This window comes from Pleuronectes platessa, chromosome 15, assembly GCF_947347685.1.
Source record: "Pleuronectes platessa chromosome 15, fPlePla1.1, whole genome shotgun sequence".
Taxonomy (NCBI): Eukaryota; Metazoa; Chordata; class Actinopteri; order Pleuronectiformes; family Pleuronectidae; genus Pleuronectes; species Pleuronectes platessa.
This window is the reverse complement of record NC_070640.1, coordinates 10806130-10828510: the sequence shown is the minus strand read 5'-3', so window position 1 is coordinate 10828510 and position 22381 is coordinate 10806130. Positions and strand designations below refer to the sequence as shown.

At 41.0% G+C, this 22381-nt stretch overlaps 3 protein-coding genes and 1 non-coding gene across 4 annotated transcripts; 1 reads left to right on the top strand and 3 right to left on the bottom strand.

The window, feature by feature from the left end:
- Positions 1 to 31: 31 nt before the first annotated feature.
- On the bottom strand, positions 32 to 9638 carry pgk1 (phosphoglycerate kinase 1). The gene is made up of 11 exons (XM_053441852.1): positions 9431 to 9638; positions 7145 to 7195; positions 6864 to 7019; positions 6530 to 6674; positions 4404 to 4507; positions 4056 to 4175; positions 2223 to 2337; positions 1821 to 2000; positions 1551 to 1728; positions 1251 to 1349; positions 32 to 852 (listed from the first exon to the last, which is right to left on the bottom strand). The coding sequence occupies exons 1-11, from the start codon at positions 9493 to 9495 to the stop codon at positions 812 to 814; spliced, it is 1254 nt and encodes a 417-aa protein (XP_053297827.1). The 5' UTR covers positions 9496 to 9638; the 3' UTR covers positions 32 to 811.
- Positions 9639 to 11308: 1670 nt separating this feature from the next.
- On the bottom strand, positions 11309 to 13961 carry LOC128456937 (cytochrome c oxidase subunit 7B, mitochondrial). Its single transcript, XM_053441377.1, has 3 exons — positions 13843 to 13961; positions 12252 to 12367; positions 11309 to 11544 (listed from the first exon to the last, which is right to left on the bottom strand). The coding sequence occupies exons 1-3, from the start codon at positions 13877 to 13879 to the stop codon at positions 11461 to 11463; spliced, it is 237 nt and encodes a 78-aa protein (XP_053297352.1). The 5' UTR covers positions 13880 to 13961; the 3' UTR covers positions 11309 to 11460.
- A 168-nt stretch (positions 13962 to 14129) lies between these two features.
- On the top strand, positions 14130 to 14240 carry trnal-caa (transfer RNA leucine (anticodon CAA)). Its single transcript has 2 exons — positions 14130 to 14167; positions 14195 to 14240. It is a non-coding gene; the product is annotated as a tRNA-Leu (tRNA).
- An 844-nt stretch (positions 14241 to 15084) lies between these two features.
- On the bottom strand, positions 15085 to 20716 carry pgrmc1 (progesterone receptor membrane component 1). Its single transcript, XM_053441489.1, has 3 exons — positions 20365 to 20716; positions 17784 to 17939; positions 15085 to 16724 (listed from the first exon to the last, which is right to left on the bottom strand). The coding sequence occupies exons 1-3, from the start codon at positions 20657 to 20659 to the stop codon at positions 16630 to 16632; spliced, it is 546 nt and encodes a 181-aa protein (XP_053297464.1). The 5' UTR covers positions 20660 to 20716; the 3' UTR covers positions 15085 to 16629.
- Positions 20717 to 22381: the final 1665 nt, after the last annotated feature.

The following is a 22381-nucleotide window of genomic DNA, read 5'->3' as shown; positions in this document are numbered from 1 at the left end:
CTTCAGAATAAATGAACAGGTCAGAGAACAGTTTTACACAGAAACGGTTTTATTAACCTGAACAGATCGGACTGAGAGCGACACACCTCAGTCTGACGCTGCTCAAACCAACAGCCAGAGAAGACGAGGACCGAGCCGACGTCAGTGTGAACAGACAGAAAATATGACGTCAAGGTACACACACACATTAACCATTTCTATATATATATACTGAATGTATACCACGTTGTCAAAGGAAGTGCAGTGATGTTCCGGGGCAGCTATGGAAAAGTGACGCAGCAATACACACATTCATGCACGCACATACACTCAAGAGCCAGTGTTCAAGTTCCTCGGAGGTGAACCGACGACTCATCTAATGATTTGTTTAATAAACACAGCAGTCCTCCAGACGAGTCAGAGAAGTAGAGCAGAACTCTGACACCCTGTGACGGTAACACTTTGGATGTTTCAGACGTACCTTCTGTAGGTCAACAGGGAAATGTTTCACCTGAGCAAAATAACTACTTCCACCACAACAAGCCATTTGATCTGTTTTAGTCTTAATTCTGAAAAATAAGGCAGAGGGCTCTACTCGTTACAGCCATCATCGATGGATTAGAGGCAAAGGAAAGGATTCATCTCCGTGAATCACAGCTGACATTACTTTAAACACAAAGCCTGAATACGAGATGAAATGGCAGAGAAAGCCGGTGGGTGTTTTTGCAGGGTGGGGAAGGTTTCAGGAGTAAACAGGAATCTGGCTGAGCAGCTACACACCTTTCACACAATCACTCACACACACACACACACCAGTGAGCTGATGGAAAGTTTAGGCACTGCTGAGGGCATCCACGCCGGGCAGGACTTTACCTGAGGACACAGGGACAGAGAAAGCACTGTCAACATCATTGTTATCCTTCAGTACAACTCGGCACTGAAATTAAGTCTGTCTTCGTTCGTCATCCTGTGAGGTTTATCACTTTTTAATTGAAATTGAATGGGGGGGAGAGGAGTCCATATATCTTCCATCTGTAATGACCCGTTTGAGTTTAAAATATTGAGTCTAAAAGAGCATCAGACTGTCTGAAGTAGTTTGCCCCAAGATCCAGCAGAGGGCGCTCACGATCAACTTGACTGAATGCATGCCCTCTTGACCCATTAGTAAAGTTAGTCAGTCATGTTGTGACAAAGAATTGGGGACGCAATTCAAATCTATTCAATCTTTGAAGTTTTAGGACAAAGCATTGTGTTGTTTTTCTGTCACTCACCCTCCAGCAGCTCCAGGCTGGCACCGCCTCCGGTGCTGACATGGCTGACCTTGTCCTCTGTGTCCCACTTGGCACAGCAGGTGGCAGTGTCGCCCCCACCTGGACACAAACACACATCGTTTACTTCTAAATTCTACAAGACTCTTGTTGGAAGGTAATTTATCTTAGGTTCTATTTACTTTGAACAGCTCTGAAAACAGACTTGAATTTGTGTAAATGTTTGCAGACTAACAAACTGAATAACATGGCTAAAAACAAGCAAACAACAAACGCTTCCATCCACCATCTTGTCTTTCTTACCGATAATTGTGATGCACCCAGCCTTGGTCACCTCGACCACTTTGTCCATCATGCTCTTCGTCCCTTTGGCAAAGTTGTCCCACTCAAACACACCAACTGGGCCGTTCCACACAATCTGCTTGGCCCGGCCCACCACCTCTGCATTGGCCTTAATGCTCTCTGGTCCACAGTCCAAACCCTGCAGTGGAGAAAGAAAACATTAGAACCAATATATAAAAAAATTATAAAACTTGAATTGGATACTGATGAAAATAAATATAGATTTCTCACCATCCAGCCAGCGGGAATGCCTGCAGCGACGGTGGCAGAGCCAACGGTGGCGCTCTCGTCAAACTTCTCAGCGGTGACAAAGTCGACGGGCAGCGTGATCTTGACGCCGTTCTTCTCAGCTTTGGCCATCAGGTCTTTGACAATGCCGGCCCCTTCCTCATCGTACAAGGATGTACCGATCTGATGAAGGCAAGAGGAAGAGAGGAAACGGGAGTAAAATATGAACCAAAGACTAGTGTCGAGTTGCTGAGCTGGTTTTGTGATATGTTGACAAATAACAAGGGACACAAAAGTGAAAAAGTGAATTAAGTATTTCCACTTCTCAGCTCTGCAGAGCTTTATCGATTATTTGTGTTTTGGATTTCCAAAACCTTGATGTACCCTTCCTGAGATTTGGCTCACCTCCATGTTGTTGAGGACTTTGAGGAAGGTGAAGGCCATGCCTCCGCCAATGATCATCTCATCGACCTTATCCAACATGTTGTTGATCAGCTGGATCTTATCTTTCACCTTCGCTCTGAGAAACAGACAGGAGAGAGGCGGAACACGTCAGTATAGATAAGGAACAGAAGAGGCGGCCCACATGAGAGAAAGGTGGTCGATATTTACATTCAGTACTAAACCAGGTTGAATCCGTTTCCTGTGATGATGTAATAAATGTTCCTCAAATAAAAAGTTTCACTCAGACAGCTGTGGAAATATAAATTGACACTGTGATAGCTTTCAGGAGCGGTGAAATCCTGTGCCACAGTATTATGAACCACTGTGCCGTGTGTTAGATGCTGATAAATACATTAATCTGATACTTAAACTGGAAATACTGGATTATTTCTGGATCCTGAAGAAACGCAACCCCAACCAATACAGCCCATTGAATTTAACACCGAGATGTTTACATATTTCTGACCATACAGACAGATTCAGTCACAACTACTTGCGACCTCGTGATTGATCTGTTTCACTACAGTCGGACCTCTGATTACACTCGTCCCCTCTGTCCATGAACTGGCTGCATCGCTCCACACTGAGCGGATGTGACAGTTGCACAGTGCACTCAGACTAATATGGACTCTGACATGAGGCCAAATGGTAGCTTGGCTAAACTGAGTATTACAGCAGCTTCACACATTGTTTCCTCTTTATTCATTCACAACTTGGACTAACAGAGTAAACGAGCACCCTTCAAATATAAAACCACTTATTCAACAAAGACTGAAAATATTCTATATAAATGGAGTGTTTACCAATTAACACAAATTTTAAATATACATTAAATGAGCTGTCATCTCCACACTAAGTGTTGAGCAGTGACGGCTGTGTCTTGAAGAAAGCGGTGCACTGTGACACCACAGATTACATAATGAGCTTATAGTCTATTCCTGGATGGTAACCTGGGTGTTTTAACAAGAGGCTGCAGTGTGAACAGCAGGAAACTAAACTGTCTTTTCAAAACTAAATGTTAGCTCCGAAAAAAACTGGTGTCAGTCTTATCTTTTAAACTCTGTTTGATCCAGAGAAACACAACCGTCCTTTTGATTTATGCTGTAAAGCCCTTCAGCAGATTGGAGTGAAAATCCAAACAGCTTGTGCCCAACGTCAATCACAGTGTATGACATTAAAAATGGTTCTTCCAGGGAAAGGTTCCTATAACAGGTTAGGTCTGCTGCAAGAGTCTGTGTCACATTCTGGCTCCTTCATCGCTCAATCATACAATTCTGAAGTGTCTCATGGGAACGTGTATAAAAGCCCTGATTTAGTAACAATTTACATGGTATATGTGTTTAAATTCTACATTTCATTGGTTACTGACTTTGTCTAAACACATTTACAGCAAAACCAGTTTTACTTTTTTGTAATTAGTGAGAGACCGAGAGACAAAACATGGTCTGTGATCATTTTCCATTTCTGTTGTTAGACGTGGCTGAACAGACGTTTGGCTCGTGAAATGATTCCAGCGGACATTCAGTGAACTTGCAAAAAAAATGGCTTCCCTATTGTTTACCTTGGAGTCGTCCTGCAAACCGTTGTGTTGTTTTGGTGCCTGATAAGCCTTTAATTGAATTAATCTCTTACTCCAAACCGACTTCCTGGATAATCTTTCATGCCTCACTGGGACCTTTGAATAACACCACGGAACACAGCCCCTAAAATGTATTTTACCAGAGTTCTGTTTTCAGTCCCATCACCCACGAACACGGTCAAACTTGATGAGAAGTTGAAACTAATCATTCTCACCCTCCGAGGATGGCAAGGAAGGGCCTCTTAGGTTTCTCCAGAGCCATGGCAAAGTAGTCAAGCTCCTTCTTCATCAGGAAACCAGCAGCCTTCTGGGGCAGATTCACTCCCACCATGGAGCTGGGAGGGAGAGAGAGGGAGACAAGGGGTCAACAGAGGTATAGAAACAGTAGAGGATGTAGACAGACAATTTTCGTTACAGCAGCATGGTCATATCTGCACAGTTCATGAAGTAAAATGTAATGCCATGTAGATTGCAACCTTTAAAATCCTTGTATACTGAATTTGAGAGATCTTCTCTAGTGATCTCCATAATGACTGTACCCAGTCAGTCTGAGTCCCGCTCACCTGTGGGCTCTGTGGGCTGTGCCGAAGGCGTCGTTAATGTAAACGTCTCCCAGTTTGGACAGAGATGCCCTGAAGGAATCAATCTGCTCCTGGGTGGCCTTGGTCTGAGGGACAGAAAATATGAGAAAAACTAAGAGAAGAAGATGAACACTGAGGGAACAAAGTAAACAGTATCAGTTGCTGAAGTCTGAGTTTCTTTTCACACCTCTATTTTACCCACAAGGGATGATTTACAATTTGCTTATAGACAAACAATTCTGACTTCTTAGCAAGGCTTATGTGTTCTCTGTCATTATTTCCTGCCACAAAGGAAAATTGTTGTGCACAACTGAGCCATTGTTTGACGTTTAATAACGCTGCTCCTGTTATTTTATCATCCCAATGCAAGATTAAATAACAGTCTCTGCTCACATGACTATTAGTTTAATACATCATACCAATGAGCAAAATGGTCCATGTCATTCAGAACACCATCTATACCAGCACCTGAATGAAAAACGCCTGCTGCTATGTGGCTCCAGCGTATATAAACCATCTTTGAGAAGCAGTAATCAGTCATGATGGATCAGGTTCCTGCTGCACTTTAACAGTTAGGTCATGACTGAGTGACCGGGGGCCAGAGAAAGGTCAAGAGAGCTCCTCAGTGTCGTTCAAATGTCAGACGGACAAGTCACTGCTTTTTAAGTTTCCCTCTTCAGCTCACATGACAGATTATATTTAATTACAAATCTACAAAATATGTATGAGTCTCTTTCATACTTTATAGTGTTACCATGTGGAGCTTGGAAACTCATAATTACTCCCCTTCATTCACCAAAGGGTTGACAAACAGTGAAGTGAATTCAGTGTCGTGAGCAGCTCAGTCTCTGAGAAAGGATTTTATATAAGACGAGTGTGATACAGTAGAGCGGTACAGTAGAAACCGAAGCACTCAGGCTACATACCAACCAGGCCCTCAGGACAGGAAAAGCAACACATGCAGCCAGGACAACCCACTGACCTTCAGTATAAATGTCAGCAGGACAAGGCTGCTGATCCACTGAGTGACCGGGATCAGTTTTTATACAGAGTCCTGAGCCTATATCTGCATCTCATGAAGAAGAACAAGTTCATTGTCATCACTCAGATGTCTAAGTCTCTTCCTGGTTCCTTCCAGAGGGTATAAATGAAAAGATTGCACATCGGCGCTGTGATCTTTACTGTCGGTGACAAGCAAACTTCAAATTCAAAAAGCTGACGACGTGACCGGTTGAAGTGAATCTTCGCAGTCACTGCAGCGCTCCAGACCATGACATCAATAGACGGTGACTCAGCTCCTTTCGAGAGACACTGCAGCTGGAGTGACTATGCATTTTTCTCCAGGTGACCCAGTAGTGAGAAGTTCTGTGAATAGTCTGTGACCGACAGCCAGAGCACGACCGGTGATCCAGACACATCACTCTACCCACCGCTACAACTGCAGTGAATTAAGTTATTCTGACCAGTTTGTAATAGTCATATATATATTTTTGTCTAAAATCAGAAATTCTTTCAATCCTTTCATTCAACCCTTAATCTTTTCAATGAGAAAAACACCTAGAATGCATTTATTTTGTAGTTGACCAGTATCAATACCCACTTACAGTTATCTACGCTTTGTCACATTCAACCACTCACACACATTTATAAAACACATTTAAACATAGTGATTTAATTCCTCAAACCTACTGGTCAGTATCTTTCCCCAGGACACTTTGACACGTGATCTGGAAGCACGGATGGAAACCACCCTCTATAAAAACCTGCTCTACTTCCTGAGCCTCAGCCGATCGCTGGCTGGTTAAACACACATCGAATCACAAGTTGCCCAAAAACCCTTTAAGTGGACAGTGATGAGTACACTGTCCAGTCTGGTAACACAGAGCACAATCACTAGCTAATTTGAAACAACACTTTAATTTGGTCAGTGAAATCTTAAATTATAATGCACTTATTTGAAGTGAACAAATGGTCATATTTAATGGATATAAACTGTATTTGCTATTCTCACTACTAACTTAATGTAAACCAAAACACATGACGCACCAAATTCCGCCGAACGTTAGTAACCATGTCCTCAACCAGAACAGGCCGACTGAGAGACTCACCTTGTTTCCTGAGGCATCCTTGCCTTTTCCCTCTTCAGCGACGTGGAAGCGGAGATTCTCCAGCAGGATAACTGATCCGGTGGCGGGGTCAGCGCAGGCAGCTTCCACTTCTGCTCCCACACAGTCCTTCAGGAAGGTCACGTCCCTGAAGAACCGCAGAGGAACAGTGAGGATGAATCATCTTATCACAAACACAATAGTCTATGATTTTGACAGACAAAACTTAATTATAATTTTGTTCAGTGCAAAAAAAAAAAAACTATATTCCAGCTATTTCTTCATTTTATGCTTTTAGAAATAAACCGGATGTAAGCAATCGAGTCTATGAACTCACTTTCCCAGCAGGGTCTGGAGCTCGACAGCGACGACCTGCAGGGAGTACTTCTCAGGGACGAAGTTTCCATCAGGGCGTCCCAGGTGGCTCATCAGCACGACGGACTTGGCCCCGTTGTCCAGGCAGTGTTTGATGGTGGGAACGGCCGCCTTGATCCTGAAAATAATGGAACATTGACGTGAGATTTCCCTCCTGACACTGTTTCTCTACTTCTTTTTGCAACGAACCTCAGGAACTTGCAATTTACAAATATTTGCTGTAAAAAATGAGACGGGCTTTACCTCTGGTTGTTTGTGATCTGCTTGTCCTTCATGGGGACGTTGAAATCGACCCTGGAAGAGAACAAACATGATTACCTGGAATAAATGAGACTATTGAGGTGAGCAGTGCATTAGGGAGGTTTTGGTGATTTCCTTTGTTTCCAGTTGAATTTGAATAAGGGATGTTGCAGTTCATAGTTTCCTCTCCCAGGCTACAGGGGCACGCCCCTTTTGGGTAATTATGTGAAATTATATTTTTTCAGACAGTTCTATCCAGTGAAAGGCTTTCATCAACTTTTTACTGGCAGGGTTAGCTTATATACTGCTGTTCTGCCCATTGAGCTGGTTCTTCCTCCAGCTCTGCAGTGATACAGTTAATGAGAACATGCTGCATCCCTCATACTCCAGTCGGTTACATAAGCTCCTCCCTGTCGGAGAACGTGATGCACTGAGACACATGATCAGAGTGCACCCACACACTAACACACATTCTGCACACACACACACCTAGCACACACTGCCAGTGCCATCGAAGCAGCAATCCATTGTCTCAGTCAAAAACCCAGCAGTCAGCAGTTCAGTGGCTCAACAGCTCCTGTACACAGATAACGCTCGGCCAACTACCAACTGATATTTAATTGTTCCTTCTGTTGTCATTAGCGTGGATCTGCCCATCACTGGAGGTTCATCTACACACAAACACACTCAGACTGAGGCTGAGCTGCTCCACAGGCTGAAATAAGCCTAGTGGAAGAGTTAAACCTTGATGGGCCAAGACAAAGAACTAAACTGATCAAGATACCTCGGTGTGGCCAGACAGCTATTTTTACACCAATGGCAGGGAGCTGCAGGCTTTATAACAGTATCTAACTCCTTGTTTGCCTGTTAACATTTTCATTGGAGTTTCGTAGGTTTTGTCTGGAAAGTAAAAAGTGTTTCTTAGGCTCCAAGTCAAGTTAAACTCAACCCAATAAGACCGATGAGGATATCTGGCCTCTTTAGAATTTGGCTGCTGAATAGGTTTCTGTCGGGCACTGCCAGGTCTCTACAGCAACCTTCCCTCTTTTTAATTCTGGACCAGCCGCTCACAAAAAGCCTCTCCTGCAATCCATCTACAGTTCAATCTGCATGCTGCGACAGGCCCTGGGTGTGATACGAGGTAACTCTGTGCAACACACCGTCAGTCCACACTGAGACTAACTCAACATGTGTTTGACCTTTTAACACTGAGCAGTGCAGGCGGAGGGCTGCTGCCAGTGACCCTTGTCCTATGCAGACTGTTGTTTCACCACCAGATTGAGTGAACCAAAATGGCCCTCTGACATTTCCACACAAGTGTCAGTTTCAAGTGCAATTGGGGCTGCCAATTGCACTTGAAACTTCACAGTTTGTAGAAATGTCCAGAGAGTAGGTGGCAGAACAATAGTACGTACAAATAACACAACTTTCTGTCAGATAGGTGACAGAATTTATTATAGGAGCCATGGAGGGGAGGGGAGTTAAACCAACATCCGGCCCTGATGCAACATGGGAGATTTTCTTTTGATTTTCTGATTTTCTTAGCGCCTCAACATTTGATCTTTAGTTTGTAGTTTTTAGTTGCTGCTCAGAAAATGTGAAGACCTCGCTAAGGGCTCAGATGGATATGAAGCAACTACCTTTACAAGTCTTACTGCATCACGACCGGCTGGATTGTTGCAGTGATGTTTATTCAACATAAGGAGCGGATTCACTTCATGCAATGATAGCATTAAATGCAAAATACTAAATTTCATTGTCTGCAGTGATGTTAGTTGAATCTAAGCCTGAGTCTCACTGTATTTAGTGATGTTAGTTTAATCTAATTCTGACCCTGTGTCTGCAGTGATGTTAGTTGAATCTAAGCCTGAGTCTCACTGTATTTAGTAATGTTAGTTTAATCTAATTCTGACCCTGTGTCTGCAGTGATCTTGGTTTAACGCAGTGATTCTCTAACTGGAGGACGTGGTAGATTTCAGACAATTCGAGAACCACTGGTCTAACGTCACTAGTTTGATTCCCGCTGGATGCAGTGATGGTTGCATCCATGCAGCATCTCCCCACAGGCACGTAACATGGCTGGGAAGCGTGACAACCAGTAAGTTCACTTCCTGTCCTCCATTGAATGGACTGAACTGCTCCACACATCGTGCTCCATCACTGATGTGTCTTCACCACAGAACTACAGCTAGCTACATCAGGTACACGGTGTAATATCCGTTAAGTAATCCCATTTCCGACTAGCCCTCGGCGGTACCAGAAGCTAACAGGCAGACCAGAGACGCTCACCTCATGATGACGCGCTTCCCCTTCACGTCCACCGTGTTCAGGTTGAGTTTGTTGGACAGACTCATGTTGCTGCTGTGGCCGCTTGTTTCCTGCACCTTCCTGGATCAGTCTCCTCCGCTTCCTTCGGCTGCTTGCTGGTTAAACACCGAATGACACCTCTGACCTTAGTGCAGCGCGTATGGACACCGGCGGGGCGGGGCAGAGAACACTCCCCCGTACGTGATTGGCTACAGCGCAAGTAAGGGCAGTTCATTGGATTGGATTCGGTGGCTGTCTGTTATCTGACGCGGTCGAGAGTTCCGCTGCTGTCCCCCATCTCCTAATTTCACACGATTTGGATTTATTCCATCTTTTAACAGTTTGATATAGTTGTATTATGACTCTTTTAATAATCGGAAACACAGCGGCTGCAAACCAATAATTAAAAATCAAGTACACAAATCATGTAAATTGTTTTCTAGGATAGTTGTTAGTTGTGCTTTTGAATTTTGGAGAACAAAGAGTTACCCAACGCACTCTTATGAATCAAATTAAATTTTTCGCTGAGAGCTTATAAAGTGTGATAGATTCCTGTATTGTAAATCCCTTAAATGTATGAATTTTACATTGGTGGTTAAAGTATTCAAATCCTTTGTTTGGGTTAGAATAATTATATGCTGTTATAATTCCCCCAAGTTATAATTGAGAAAATGTTTAGAGTTTTTCCATATTGCCTATAGTCAGGTCCATGTGAACGCTGTAAGTTATTGCTGTAATCAATCCTACTGTTCATACTGACCAATAACAGATCCTATTTAGTGTGATTTACATTTTGTTATTGAATAAACCAAATTAAAGGGAGAGATATTTAAGAAACATTAAGAATTTAAGTATCTAACTTTCATGCTCTTGGGGTCACAAGAATTCCTCAGTTCAGGTGAATGTGCAGCAACCATCTCATAAAGGTGAATAATGTTCCTGAGGGGTGACTGTGTATTTTCAGATAATTGAACTGAAACAGCTTTTGAGTTTCCAGTCCCTTGAAGTGTGGAATTGTAAATGATCAATTACATACTTTAAATATAGTATGACATCTAGGGTTGCAAAATTCTGGGAACATTCAAAGTTGGAAACTTTCCATGGAATATACGGGAATTAATGGGAAATTGTGTGGGTAATTTATACTTACTGTATTTACCTTGTTATATACAGATATAAATATAAACATTTGTTTTGTCATAGGCTGATTTGAGCCCTGAGGAAACTTTGGGCACTCGACTATATGCTTCTGGATCTGTGTCATTCTTAACATAGGTCTTTGCATCGTATTTGCAAATGTACACAGCCTTTCCTTCTACACTTGTAAAAAAACACTAATGCAATGCCAGAGATATAAATAGTTGGAATCGTCTTTAAAAATATTTTACAATTGATGGATAAATGAATAGAAAGAGGCTAGATGAACAGATGAACAATCCTCAATTAATTCCCCAGTAATATAGGCTGGGAATTATTTGCACAAGTGAGAAATGCAGTGCAGGGTTGCAGGGTTGAAATTCAACGTGCAGCGTGTGCTGCATTCCATACATCTTTAAAATAGTTTTGAATGATGTTTTTATTGCTCAGCATTTAATTTGCGTATATATCTTTTTTTGAAATTTCCGAGCTGGATATTCCCATGGAAAGTTTCCGGAAAATTTTCGCCCCTTTGCAACCCTAATGACATCACAGATTCTCTAAATCTGCTGCCTTTTATAGTTTCCCCCCATTGCTAGATTAACATTATATGATGACTTTGAACATTGAAATGTCAACTTGGACGACCAGAAACTTTGCTAACTGCTGGAGACAGTAATGATGCTCTGTGAATGCATAGCTTCAAAAACAAGGAACAATCAGTCCGCAGAATCAGGTTTAATTTATTTGAACATTGTAACATGTCGGAATAAGCTCAGCAGGGGTTTGCATCCTGAAACCAGATATTAATTATTCATCTGTACAACCAGAGGGTTTATTAGGTGAAACCATTATCAGTCAGTCATAATGGCTCTTTACTCTTCAGCCTCTCTCCATTCTTTGGGCATGACCTTTCCGACGGGTGACAGATTCCAGGTGATTCCGGTCTGAGTCAGCACCTGTGCAAAGACAGGAAACACAGAAATTAACCAAAAACATTGATTTATTACGGTATCAGTTTGCTAATAGATAACAGTGTTGCTCACAAACTTAGAACTCTAGACCTTGTTGATATAAAACTTAAGCCAAAGATTTAAGAAACAGTATTTTTTAGAAATCAGTGATTTCAAATATCCCCAAAAAGCTATTAACATACTTAAGACTGTTTGTATTAAATTGATGAAGAATGCTTACAATCTACACAAGTGATTTGAAGGAAAAAAGACAACCAGGGCACGAGTTCTTAGATATCATGTAAACAGAGACACAAATATTTTCTCCAACATGCATCTCTGTTATAGTCAGATACGGTCAAATGGGCTATATAGCGTGACAATTAACAACCTCAGATCGCCCTCCAGTGGTTATGATCAATAGCTGACAGTTGGGTTTAAACTTAATTTTTGTTTAGTTTTAAATCTAAAACCCGCCAAAATAAGAACTACAGGTAAAACACAAAAAGGCCTCAGAGGTTATTAAATTGAAATGTGACCTTCTGGTTAAATTTAGAAGTCATTAAGTATGACATATGCTTTTATTTGATCCTTTCATTTTAATGCAACCCAATTTAACCAGGCTGCTCCATATACACCTTGTGACCACGCTGTCAGTTCAGGTCATTCTTATAATTAAACTTGATGTGGACAAACACAACGGCCCTACTTACATACGACCACACAGACGTGGCGAAGACAGCTCCACCGATCATCAGGCCGTTGCCGTACTTGGAGTGGAAGTCCTGTCGGTAGGTGGATCCATTCCTCACCTGCCGCACCGCCTGACCTGGGTGACGAAAGAAACACAGCCTTTATGGTAATGACAGACATCTGTACACTGTACTAGTGCCAATTTGATATTATGACTTCACATTTTCAAGCATAGCGAGTTTCCTTTACGAAGACTCTTTACACACAAGGATTATATGAAGCTCCAAAGTAGAACAAATTTAAGTCTATTTAGATAATTAATGTCTGAGCAGCCGAACTGAGCAGAAAATCAATCAGCAACGATAATCGAATGATAAGTAAAATATGTATTTGAAAAAAAACTCCAGCATGATCTGATTCCAGTTTCCCGGATGAAAGAATTTGCTGCCTTTCACCGTTTTACAATATTGAAAATGGTATGTTTGGATTTTAATCCATGGGTCAGAACAGGATATCTGATATCACGTTGGACATTTATCTGAGAACTTTTTCTTAAATTACTGGAACCTAACAATTTATAATTCATAGATTGATGATCGTGAAACTCATCAGTGTCGTGTGTATCATCTTCTACATCTAAGTGTCTAAATGTCTGATGAATTAAGGATAAATTATGACTGAAAAGGTGCAGTAAAAAGTAACCAAAATCAAAACCGATGTGTGCATAGTTACAATAATGAATGTGCACCAGAAATGTTGTATCAGACAACAGTTCATAATGTGGACACAGCATAACCTTGCATGACCCTTTTACACGTTCCCACTAGTGTATTAATAGCTTATATATTTGTGGATGTCAAATTGGGTTTTGGACATTTGTGAAAAATGTTCACAATTATCTGATATGTTTCCTGAGTTTAACAGACAAACAAAAAGGAAAATCAACAAGTTAATAGGTAAAGAAAATGATCTTCACATTGCTTTTCTATAAAATGTGACAAGTCAACTAAGGGAAACAAACTGTTCTTACATTTAAAAATCATATTAGACCTTCGTTTTAAAATAAGAATGATGGGTTGTCTGAAAATGCTACAAAATGAGTTATTGAGAGACCAAATCCCTTCAAAGCAGTTTCTGGATTATTTAGCAAACTGGGAATATTGTCGTGTTTTTAACTGACCCTCCTCTTTCAAGGTCATCACCTGAACTACCGTAATAATGAATGCAGATTCAATTTCACTACTCGAGAAGAGAATCTTGACAAACAACTTAGCTCATCATTAATATAAGTTGCACAGGTCAATGTTTCAGACGATGACATCTCCAAGATAATAATTTTCATATAAAGACAACCTACAAAGCCTTAGACGTATCTTAATCAGGGAAGATAATTATCGTGATTTAATCACACAAGTACGTTATTATAACATGTAACGTCTGCTATATGGAGCTGCTAACGTTAGCTAGCTAAGTTAGCAGTAGCTAGCATGCTGGCCGCGGTCACAGATCCAACAGAGATCGTCTAACCTTGCAGAAGGACACTCAAAACCCTTCTCCTGACTTACATCCACACACTCGGTGTATATTTCTACAAAGCACCGGTTAACTCACCGGTAACGTTGACCGCAGATTTAGCGAGCCGGTACATGTTTGTTTCGCTTGGTGTCTTCTGTTACCCTTGAAGACCGGAAGTCAAATATGGCCGCCGCACGTACACACAGAGCGGAAGTGACGATTGCATATACGTAAAGGTGGATTGAGGGTGATCAAGCTTACCTCAAATACAGGACAATGAAATATAGACTCGGGGTAAATGGTATCGAAATTAATGTTGAACGATTAATATTAGAAATATATGAGAATATAAATACCCTTAATGCTCACCAGAGGTACATCGTGTCAGGATGGCCGAGTGGTCTAAGGCGCCAGACTCAAGGATAAGCTCCTTCCGCTTAAACGGGTATTCTGGTCTCCGAATGGAGGCGTGGGTTCAAATCCCACTTCTGACATCCTTTTTTCACTTTAGTTTATTTGTGATAAAGTAAAAACTAACAGCAGTAACACAAATCATCAATCAGTACGTCGCCAAATAATTATCAACTTTATGGTAAAAAAATTATCAAAAGTCTGCAGTAGCCTTAATACTAATGTCTGAATTATCTCCACTGCTTTACTTTACTCCTCACTCATTTTTTAACATGTTCATTAAATCATTAATCATTTTCTTCTTCACTCTAAAGCTTTAACTTGTTTGTGTATTTTCTTTTTAGGGCCCTGAGCACAGACAGGCACTGACAGACAGTGAGGCCCTATTGAAATTCTAAGGATGTTTATTATTATTATTCAGGCAAATGAATTGGCCTTTTGAGGGATTTAAAATGCTCAAATTGCACCTCCTGCGCAGATGGGGAATGCGCAGGATTTATTTAATTTAATTTAATTTATATTTGTTATATTTCCTTTTTTTTCTCCTTTTTTTGTTATTTTCAATTCAACAATACCACCAAATACGTTTTTTCCTTCTAACATATTTTTTAAACTCCTTGGGACTCCTTTTGGGATTTTTGACTTATAAATTAGTATTTCCTCCGTGTAGTGTTAGTATTTATCTCAGTACTACATCATTGAAATTTAACAAAGGAGAATCAAGATGCCACTTCAGATATATTTTGTAATCCTTTGTCTGCTTTAAACCGACTGTAATGTATTAAATATTTTTGTTTGGACAGAAAATTATGTGTGGATTCAGGAAGTCATTTGCATCAGAATCACTTTCAAAATGTTCTCAGTCATGACAAATTCATTTAAACTCATTATTTGTAAAGACAATGAAATAAACAGACTGGCTCTTCCTCCTTTTGAACTTTTCTTTATTAAATCAAAAACATCCGTCAGGATTATAACAGGCTGACAGTATAGTAGTTTATGTATGTACATACATAGTGTAGATGTTCCCTCATTGAAATTGTTTACATGGAAAGTGAAAACAGGCTGTTCTGTTTTTTGCAGCCTTGAACTTCGGCTTGAACTTTAAGATTTGCTGAAAAAAGATGTGATTAGCAATAACTGTTTTAACTATTATCTAATTGTCCTCACCAAAACTCTCATCTGTAACTTTTCTGAAGTCATTTCTGTGTTGTTTTTTTTAAAAAGGTTTTTCCTTTGACGGAATCATTTCACGATTTTTTCATTGCCCAATGGGGAGTCCAAAATCCAAGTCTAAAAACCTGGGGCGTCACTCCGAGAATCACACGAGGTTCAGTTTAGAAGTCTTCTCAACAGAAATCAGCAGTGGAAGTGAGCCCTTTCAAATTTACCAAATGTGCAAGACAGTTCAGATCAGCGGCTGCATTCGATGTGTTGGAATGCTACAAACATCTGACCTTAATGTTTTATTGTGGAGAGCTGACAAAAAAAATCCACTTAATCCAATCACTAATTTAAGTAGACAGAACATGAAGTTTGGGGAATTCTGGGTAGTTTATTTAGGACATCATGCTTTAAAAATATCTGTATCGCTGCGTCGCTGTTATAACAACTGAATCATTATCTAAGCTCATCTGCAATTGGTCTAATTAGGTGCATTCTGTCCCTGAAGGACAAGTTATGTTAAGCGATTGAAACTATACAAATAAACTTTTTTTTTAATTAAGTAGTTTTCTCTCAGAGACAAGGCTAAAGAAAAGCAAGCCATAAGTCCTCTGTTTTCAGGGAAACTTGTCAGCCAATTAAACTCAGAAAGGTTTATTTAGTAAGTTTCAAGTGGCTTTTGCTGCTTGCTGCTAGTTTTGTAATTCCTGTATCTCTACAACAGCAGGATTTTACTTAGATTAGAGACAAATAGAGAATAAACCAAAATATCTGCATTCATATTCTCCCTATTGTTGAATCAAAACACCTCCTGAGATCGTTCATTTCTAAGCAAACTGGGTCAGATGAATGAAAGGATTGTGAGGAATTTGTATAACCTGCAACAGAACAGCAGCCATATTAAAGTGTACATCAAAGCTGTGGATGGGGGATGATGAAACTGATGTGAAGGGCTGTTACTGACGTGAGCCGAACAAAGCAGAACTCTTACTTGAGACCGACTAACTTCAACCTGCCGAACATTTAACCATCAGCAGCTTCATATTTACATCAACTAATCTGAGCTCTGACAGCGCTGCTCATTTCTACAACAGAATGCAGTACGCTTAACTGTTAATGCCATCAAACCTTCACATAACTTAAAATGGAGATGAACGGAGCCGGCATATCAAATCCAGGATTGTCGTTATCCAAAAACACTAGAATGCATATCGTTCTCTCTGAATGGCCCCAACAGGAAGCAACCAGCATCGAATTACAAACATTAAGGCATCTATCATCTTTCCCCCTTGGTCACATCTGTTTGTTCTAGTCCGTCTTCTTGTCTTTTCCGTCCTCGTCGTCTGTGTACTCTGCGGGGTCCTCTCCTGGTTTCAGAAGCTTGCCGATGTAGTCATACTTAACTGGAACGGTGGAGAATAAAGAAAATAAGAAATTATTATTCATAATAATTATTTATGTATATATAGCACTATAAGGTGCGTTATATATAAAAGTGGAAATAAAATACCATGATTATGTTTGGATAGATTCTCTGTACTTTCTCCAGAAGAGGTCTACATGTGAATGCAAATGTCTGCAGACTTTCCGAGCCTGGCCCCCTAGTATAAAGTCCACCCAAAGCAAGGAGAGCACGATGTGAGAGCACAGTTGGGAATCCCCCTACTGGATTCACAGTGATAAGATCATGTGGTCTTTGCAACAAAATTAATACGTTACTTATTTGTTGTTGAGGAAGTTTTGACTATCCTCACACATTACTGCAATTATATGTTATGTATATTGTATTTTACACATGACATCTATACAGGAGAATAGTGCCCGTCTAACTCCACAGATACTCCCTTCTCTCTCTAAGCAGTACCCAAGGTCAGGTTATAGATAAAGGGCCCACCAACAGTACATTTTAGTGTCTTTGCTCAGGGTCTTTCATATCTAGCTCAGATGTGCGAGAAAGAGAGGCTCCAACTTCAACTCTTTTGTGTATTTCACCGGTGGTAAGATGTTGGGACAGCATGATTTAGGAATGCCTACTTTAGGCTTGACTATCCAATAAGATGCAAACACCTACATGTTACATAGAGAGTGAGAGGAATTCTAGCCATTCATGGATGTGTTGTTAGAATGGCTGACGCATGTAGAGGGAGATATACTGGGAAACTTTGGGAGACATCTTTAGACTTGGGAGTGACAATTGCTCATGTTGCTCTGTTAGTGTTTTCATATTGTTCCACCTTCTGGTCTCCTTGATGGATCAAGTCTACATTAAACTCTTCTGCATAAGACATCAGCTGCTGCCCGAGTTCTACTTTCACCAGCTTCCAGAAAACGTCCATAACATTTGTGACATGTGAAAAGCAAACTGCTGGTAAAGTCTTAAAACCCAGTTCTTTAGACTTCATCTGCACGGGATGTCTGCAAACGGCTTTTTTCTAATGTGACACAGTCTCATCTCTACTCACATGTGAACTGGGCCTCCCACTCAGCGAGGCTCTCCGTCTGCATGGCGTTCAGGTCGGACAGGTCGTCGTGTTCGTCCTTCAGGGCATCCTTCTCCAAACAGAACGTAGCCAGCCCTCTTGATGCATCTCTGCCAGCAAACACGCCGTAGGGCCCCTCTGCAACACACAGTCAACGCCTGTTTGAGCAACATATGCCTAGAACAACAGTGCCTCGCTTTATCAAAAGGCTTTTTAAAAATTAAAGTAGAAAGAATAGCCTGACTGTGGTATACAACACATTCAAGGATGGGTGTGATACCTTTCATTTGTGTTATTATTAGGGCTATATAAACGATTACAGTTTTTTAGCGGATTAATCACCATTTCAAAATGCCCGAAAAATCTCCATTTTCTATTTATATTGTTGTGGGAAAGGCGAGATAAATGACAGAAGCTGGATATATACATTTAACATTTGTTTTTCTATTGATGACAAGTCCAAATGGTATAAAATTAAAAAAACTAAAACCTACCAAACCATAATTAAATGTGTCTGTCTGTTTGCTATGCCTCTGAGCAAACATCAGACAGGATAGGATGATATTATTTAGATATTTATTTGTTTAATCAAACTCAAAGATGACCTTTATCCTAAATAATTGGGGCAAATAAGTCTTTTCTTTTAGCAAATATAGGATTGCATAAAACTTTTTTCTTTTCTACTAGTTCAAGTTCATTATTTATTGGGATGATTTAGGTGACAAACGTACAGTCTTGTGTTTGGTTGTGAATCAATGGTGTTGGATCATGTCTGCGAATCCAACAAACTCTAAATTACTTAATGTATGAGTGTTTATTAGTTCCAGTGAGAGCAGAGTGGAGGAGGACACCGAAACTCCAGCTTGGCTCAAACCAACTGCAGCTGCTGCTCTGATCACTGAGCAGCTGAGACCAGAGAAACTCTGTATTTCACTGTTCTTCTACAAAGTCCCCGACCGGCTGCTTAACATGAACGACCTCTGATCTCACTGCGTCAGTGTATCATTCACATCCGGTAATTTCAATCGATACCCACACCTGCTACATGTTATAAGATTAACAGCCTGCCGCTGTCCCACATGCCCTTGAGCAAAACACAGAACCAGCTGCCTGAAGTCAAATTATAAACCAGCTGTTCCTGAAAGAAGTAAAAGGAGGCAGCGTTTCAGTGGGTGTGTATTACACTGACAAGTTTACAGGACTGTGAGCTATCAAGTTGGTCAGAGGTTACACATAACAGAGGTTACAATCTGAGATAAGATAATAACAGAGAGGTCTAACTCTGTGTCTGATTCCAGTGGACAGAAATGAAGCATGACAGACAAGATTATTCAGAGATCGTCTGACACTGGAAAACTTGCTAAACTCCCCCGTCTGATTTACTACTGGGTGCAACTATCACTGGCTTATTTTCATTCTGAAGATAAACTTTTTTTGTTGTTTTCTAGGTAAATGTATGTTTTTTTTTCTTTTTATTGACACCAGAAACAACGATATCTCCTAGAAGTGGAAGTCACTCTGAATGTTAACAACATATGTTTCATGTCTGCGTCTTCAGATTTGATGAGTCACAACTCAGAGAAGTGCTATTTTGGACTTAAGTTCAATCACCTCATGCAGAACCCTCACCTCATCCTCAACCTTCTGGACACCAAGCTATTCAGATCCGATAAGCTAGAGATACTAGTCAAAGTTAAGGTTGATACCCAATATTGATCGTTTTTGTCAAAATCAATAACACAGAAAAACGAATCTACCATGTGTAGAGCTCAAATTCAAATGAAATGAAGATGGCTGACGCATGGCTCTACTTTCTCCAACTGTACAAAAATATGAAGACAAAACATCCTGAGAACAGGCGCTGCCATCTTGTGCTCCTGTCCTCTTGTGGAGCCAGAGTCTGCAAGCAGTGATCATAAAGTGGAGTGGTGGTGTCAAGGTGTCGCACATTAACCCACCCGTTTCACCCAGTGTTAAGGTATCAAACAACTTATTAAAACCCAAAGTTATCTGTAAACATAACATCAGTGTGATAAGAATGACTTGACATGTCCGTAACTTGTTTAGTTTGGTCTGTGTCCCATCTGCTAACATGGAGGGTGTGTGTATGATCTACACCGCAGTCAGACACCAGGGGGCAATCGAGATGTTATTGCTTCACTTTTGGACGCTGACACAGCACATTTCTATACAGTCTCTGGTGAGCAGCGAATCACGAATGCACTTAAAAAGTAGGCCACAGCCATAGGTCACTTTCTCGCTGCACTTTTAAAAACATGGCGACTGCTAAGTTGTCCCCGTTATAATTTCCCCCATTACTCCGGAGCGACTCATCCTCTCGCATAGACGATCTGCGGCTTCAAGGCTCCAGCGGTGCATGTGTTGTGAAATGCGATCTGCTGGAGGGGGGTGTGGCGTCAGCGTCCAGTGGCAAAAGTCAACTTAAAAACATGTCCGACTCTAATCTCGATAAAGTATCCGGCGAAATTTCACGCAAGAAAACCGCACCTCGCGCGAGCCCGCCGTTTCGTTGTTAACCCCGGACCCGCGGCTAACCTCTCACCTGGCCCGTAAAACTTCTTCCCCCGCGTCACGTCGAACACTTTCCCGTTGACGGCCATGAGGATCCTCGGGTCCTGCAGCCCATCGTAGGGCTTCAGATCCGCCAGGGTGAAGTCCTGCTTCTTCAGCTTCGGCAGCTGCGGCTCCACCTCCCCGACATCCGGCGGTGTGTCCCCGCGGAAGATCTTGTAGAGCAGGAACAGGCAGAGGCTGAGCAGGGTCAGGTTCAGCGGGGAGGTGAAGATCTCCTGGAAAAGGCCAACAGAAGTTAGCTCGCTCGCCTCTGGTTCAGCCATTTTAGCTCTTCTGTGACTCGGCGCCTCTGTGTGCACGGGGTGAGCGTCGGGCTGGATCTGGCGGATCCTGAACCAATCCCTGCTGCAGCCTCAGGGCCAACGGTGAACTCTGTAGACCAATCAGGATCCTCTATCTGCGGGATAGTTAAAGAAGTATTTATAAGAATTACTATAATGATATATTCACAACACTTGATCTTCATTAAGTATATACTTCAGTTCTGACCCAAGTTTCATTATTGTTTAATATGTTTTAATGATTCACTGAATTCCAAAAATACAAATAACTGAAACAACTTGAACTATTGTTTTATTAAAATTTCTGATTCATTTGTTCTAATTTGTTTTAGTGCGACTTCTTTTACATCACTTATTCAAACCCACATTTTTATAAACTTGCTTTCACGTGATGTGGTGTTTTTCTCTTTTCACCTTTTATTTATTTTCATTGTCATATTACTGCTCTCATGTGTTCAAGTTTTCATGTGACACAGCTCTATATTTATTCATTCAATTTGAACACTCTCTGGTTTCCAACCACCTTTTCTGGCCCCTTGTCACATTACACCCTGCTCATTGTTAATTCACTTATATGAACTTTTCTAGCTTTGCTGTCAAAGCACTATCTAAATTCTGTTTTTAAAAAGGTGCTATCTAAATAAAGTTTATCATTATTATTATTATTTGCTCTCAGTCGATTTGGTGAACCTAGATAAAACTAATACAACTTTCTTCTCCTTCTCATTTGCATTTTTCTCACTTCAGTTTCTCTTTTCACTCATTTTCTAAATTCCCTTCTCCCTCCTTGCTCCTTAGTCTCTTCCACGTCGTTACTGTTTCCATAATTTCTCCATTTCGTATAATCGCTTGATCTTGGTTAGTTTACCAACAGGAAAGACCCTGTAAATCCAGAGACAGCACGTAGGCCAATATTTACACCGTATATGCAGTCTATGGTATAGACTCTTCTAAACCAACAATCCATTTGGCCGATAAACCACTTCTCCATCTTCTGCTCTGAGTCTACAGCTCATTGGCATAACCCAGGAGTCTTTTGCTGGCAACCCGCAGCAAAAGAGAGCAGCATTCCCCGAATACTTTGTGTAAGGGCCAAATAATTTCGAGCATGTCAAGACAAGGGCTAAAACATCTTTTTTTTCTTCAATTTTTGTGCTTTCGACCAACACAAACACTCTTTTTGAACTCTGCGGCTCGGCACAAGCAGACTTTTGCCTCCTCTACAATTGATGTGTTCTCTCTTATAACCTGGTTGTCTGCCATTACGATAAATCTGCCCAGGAGGAAGCACACCTGGCTGTTACAGCCAACGGGAGATGGGACTGTATTGCATGTTACACCAAGTGCATCATAAACCACTACTACTACTAACAGAAATACATTTAAATATTTAAATTAAAATGCAAAGAAAGTAGTCTAAATACTGTTTTAAAACTAGAGTTGACACAGGGTCCCTCTTTATGACTATTAAGTAAAGTACATCATAGTGATATAAGTTTGGTGACTTTTCTAACACATTTTTTTACGTGATATTTTGTTGCTGTATAAACTGACAGGTGACCTGAGACTCGCCTTTTAACTGCCATGTCAAACTGCAGAATGAAGATGGCAGCACCTGTACGCCAATTGACTGGCTCTTTTAAAGCATCTGTGAATATAAACAACTTATGCAGACACTGATCTACAGGCACGTGCACAGACATT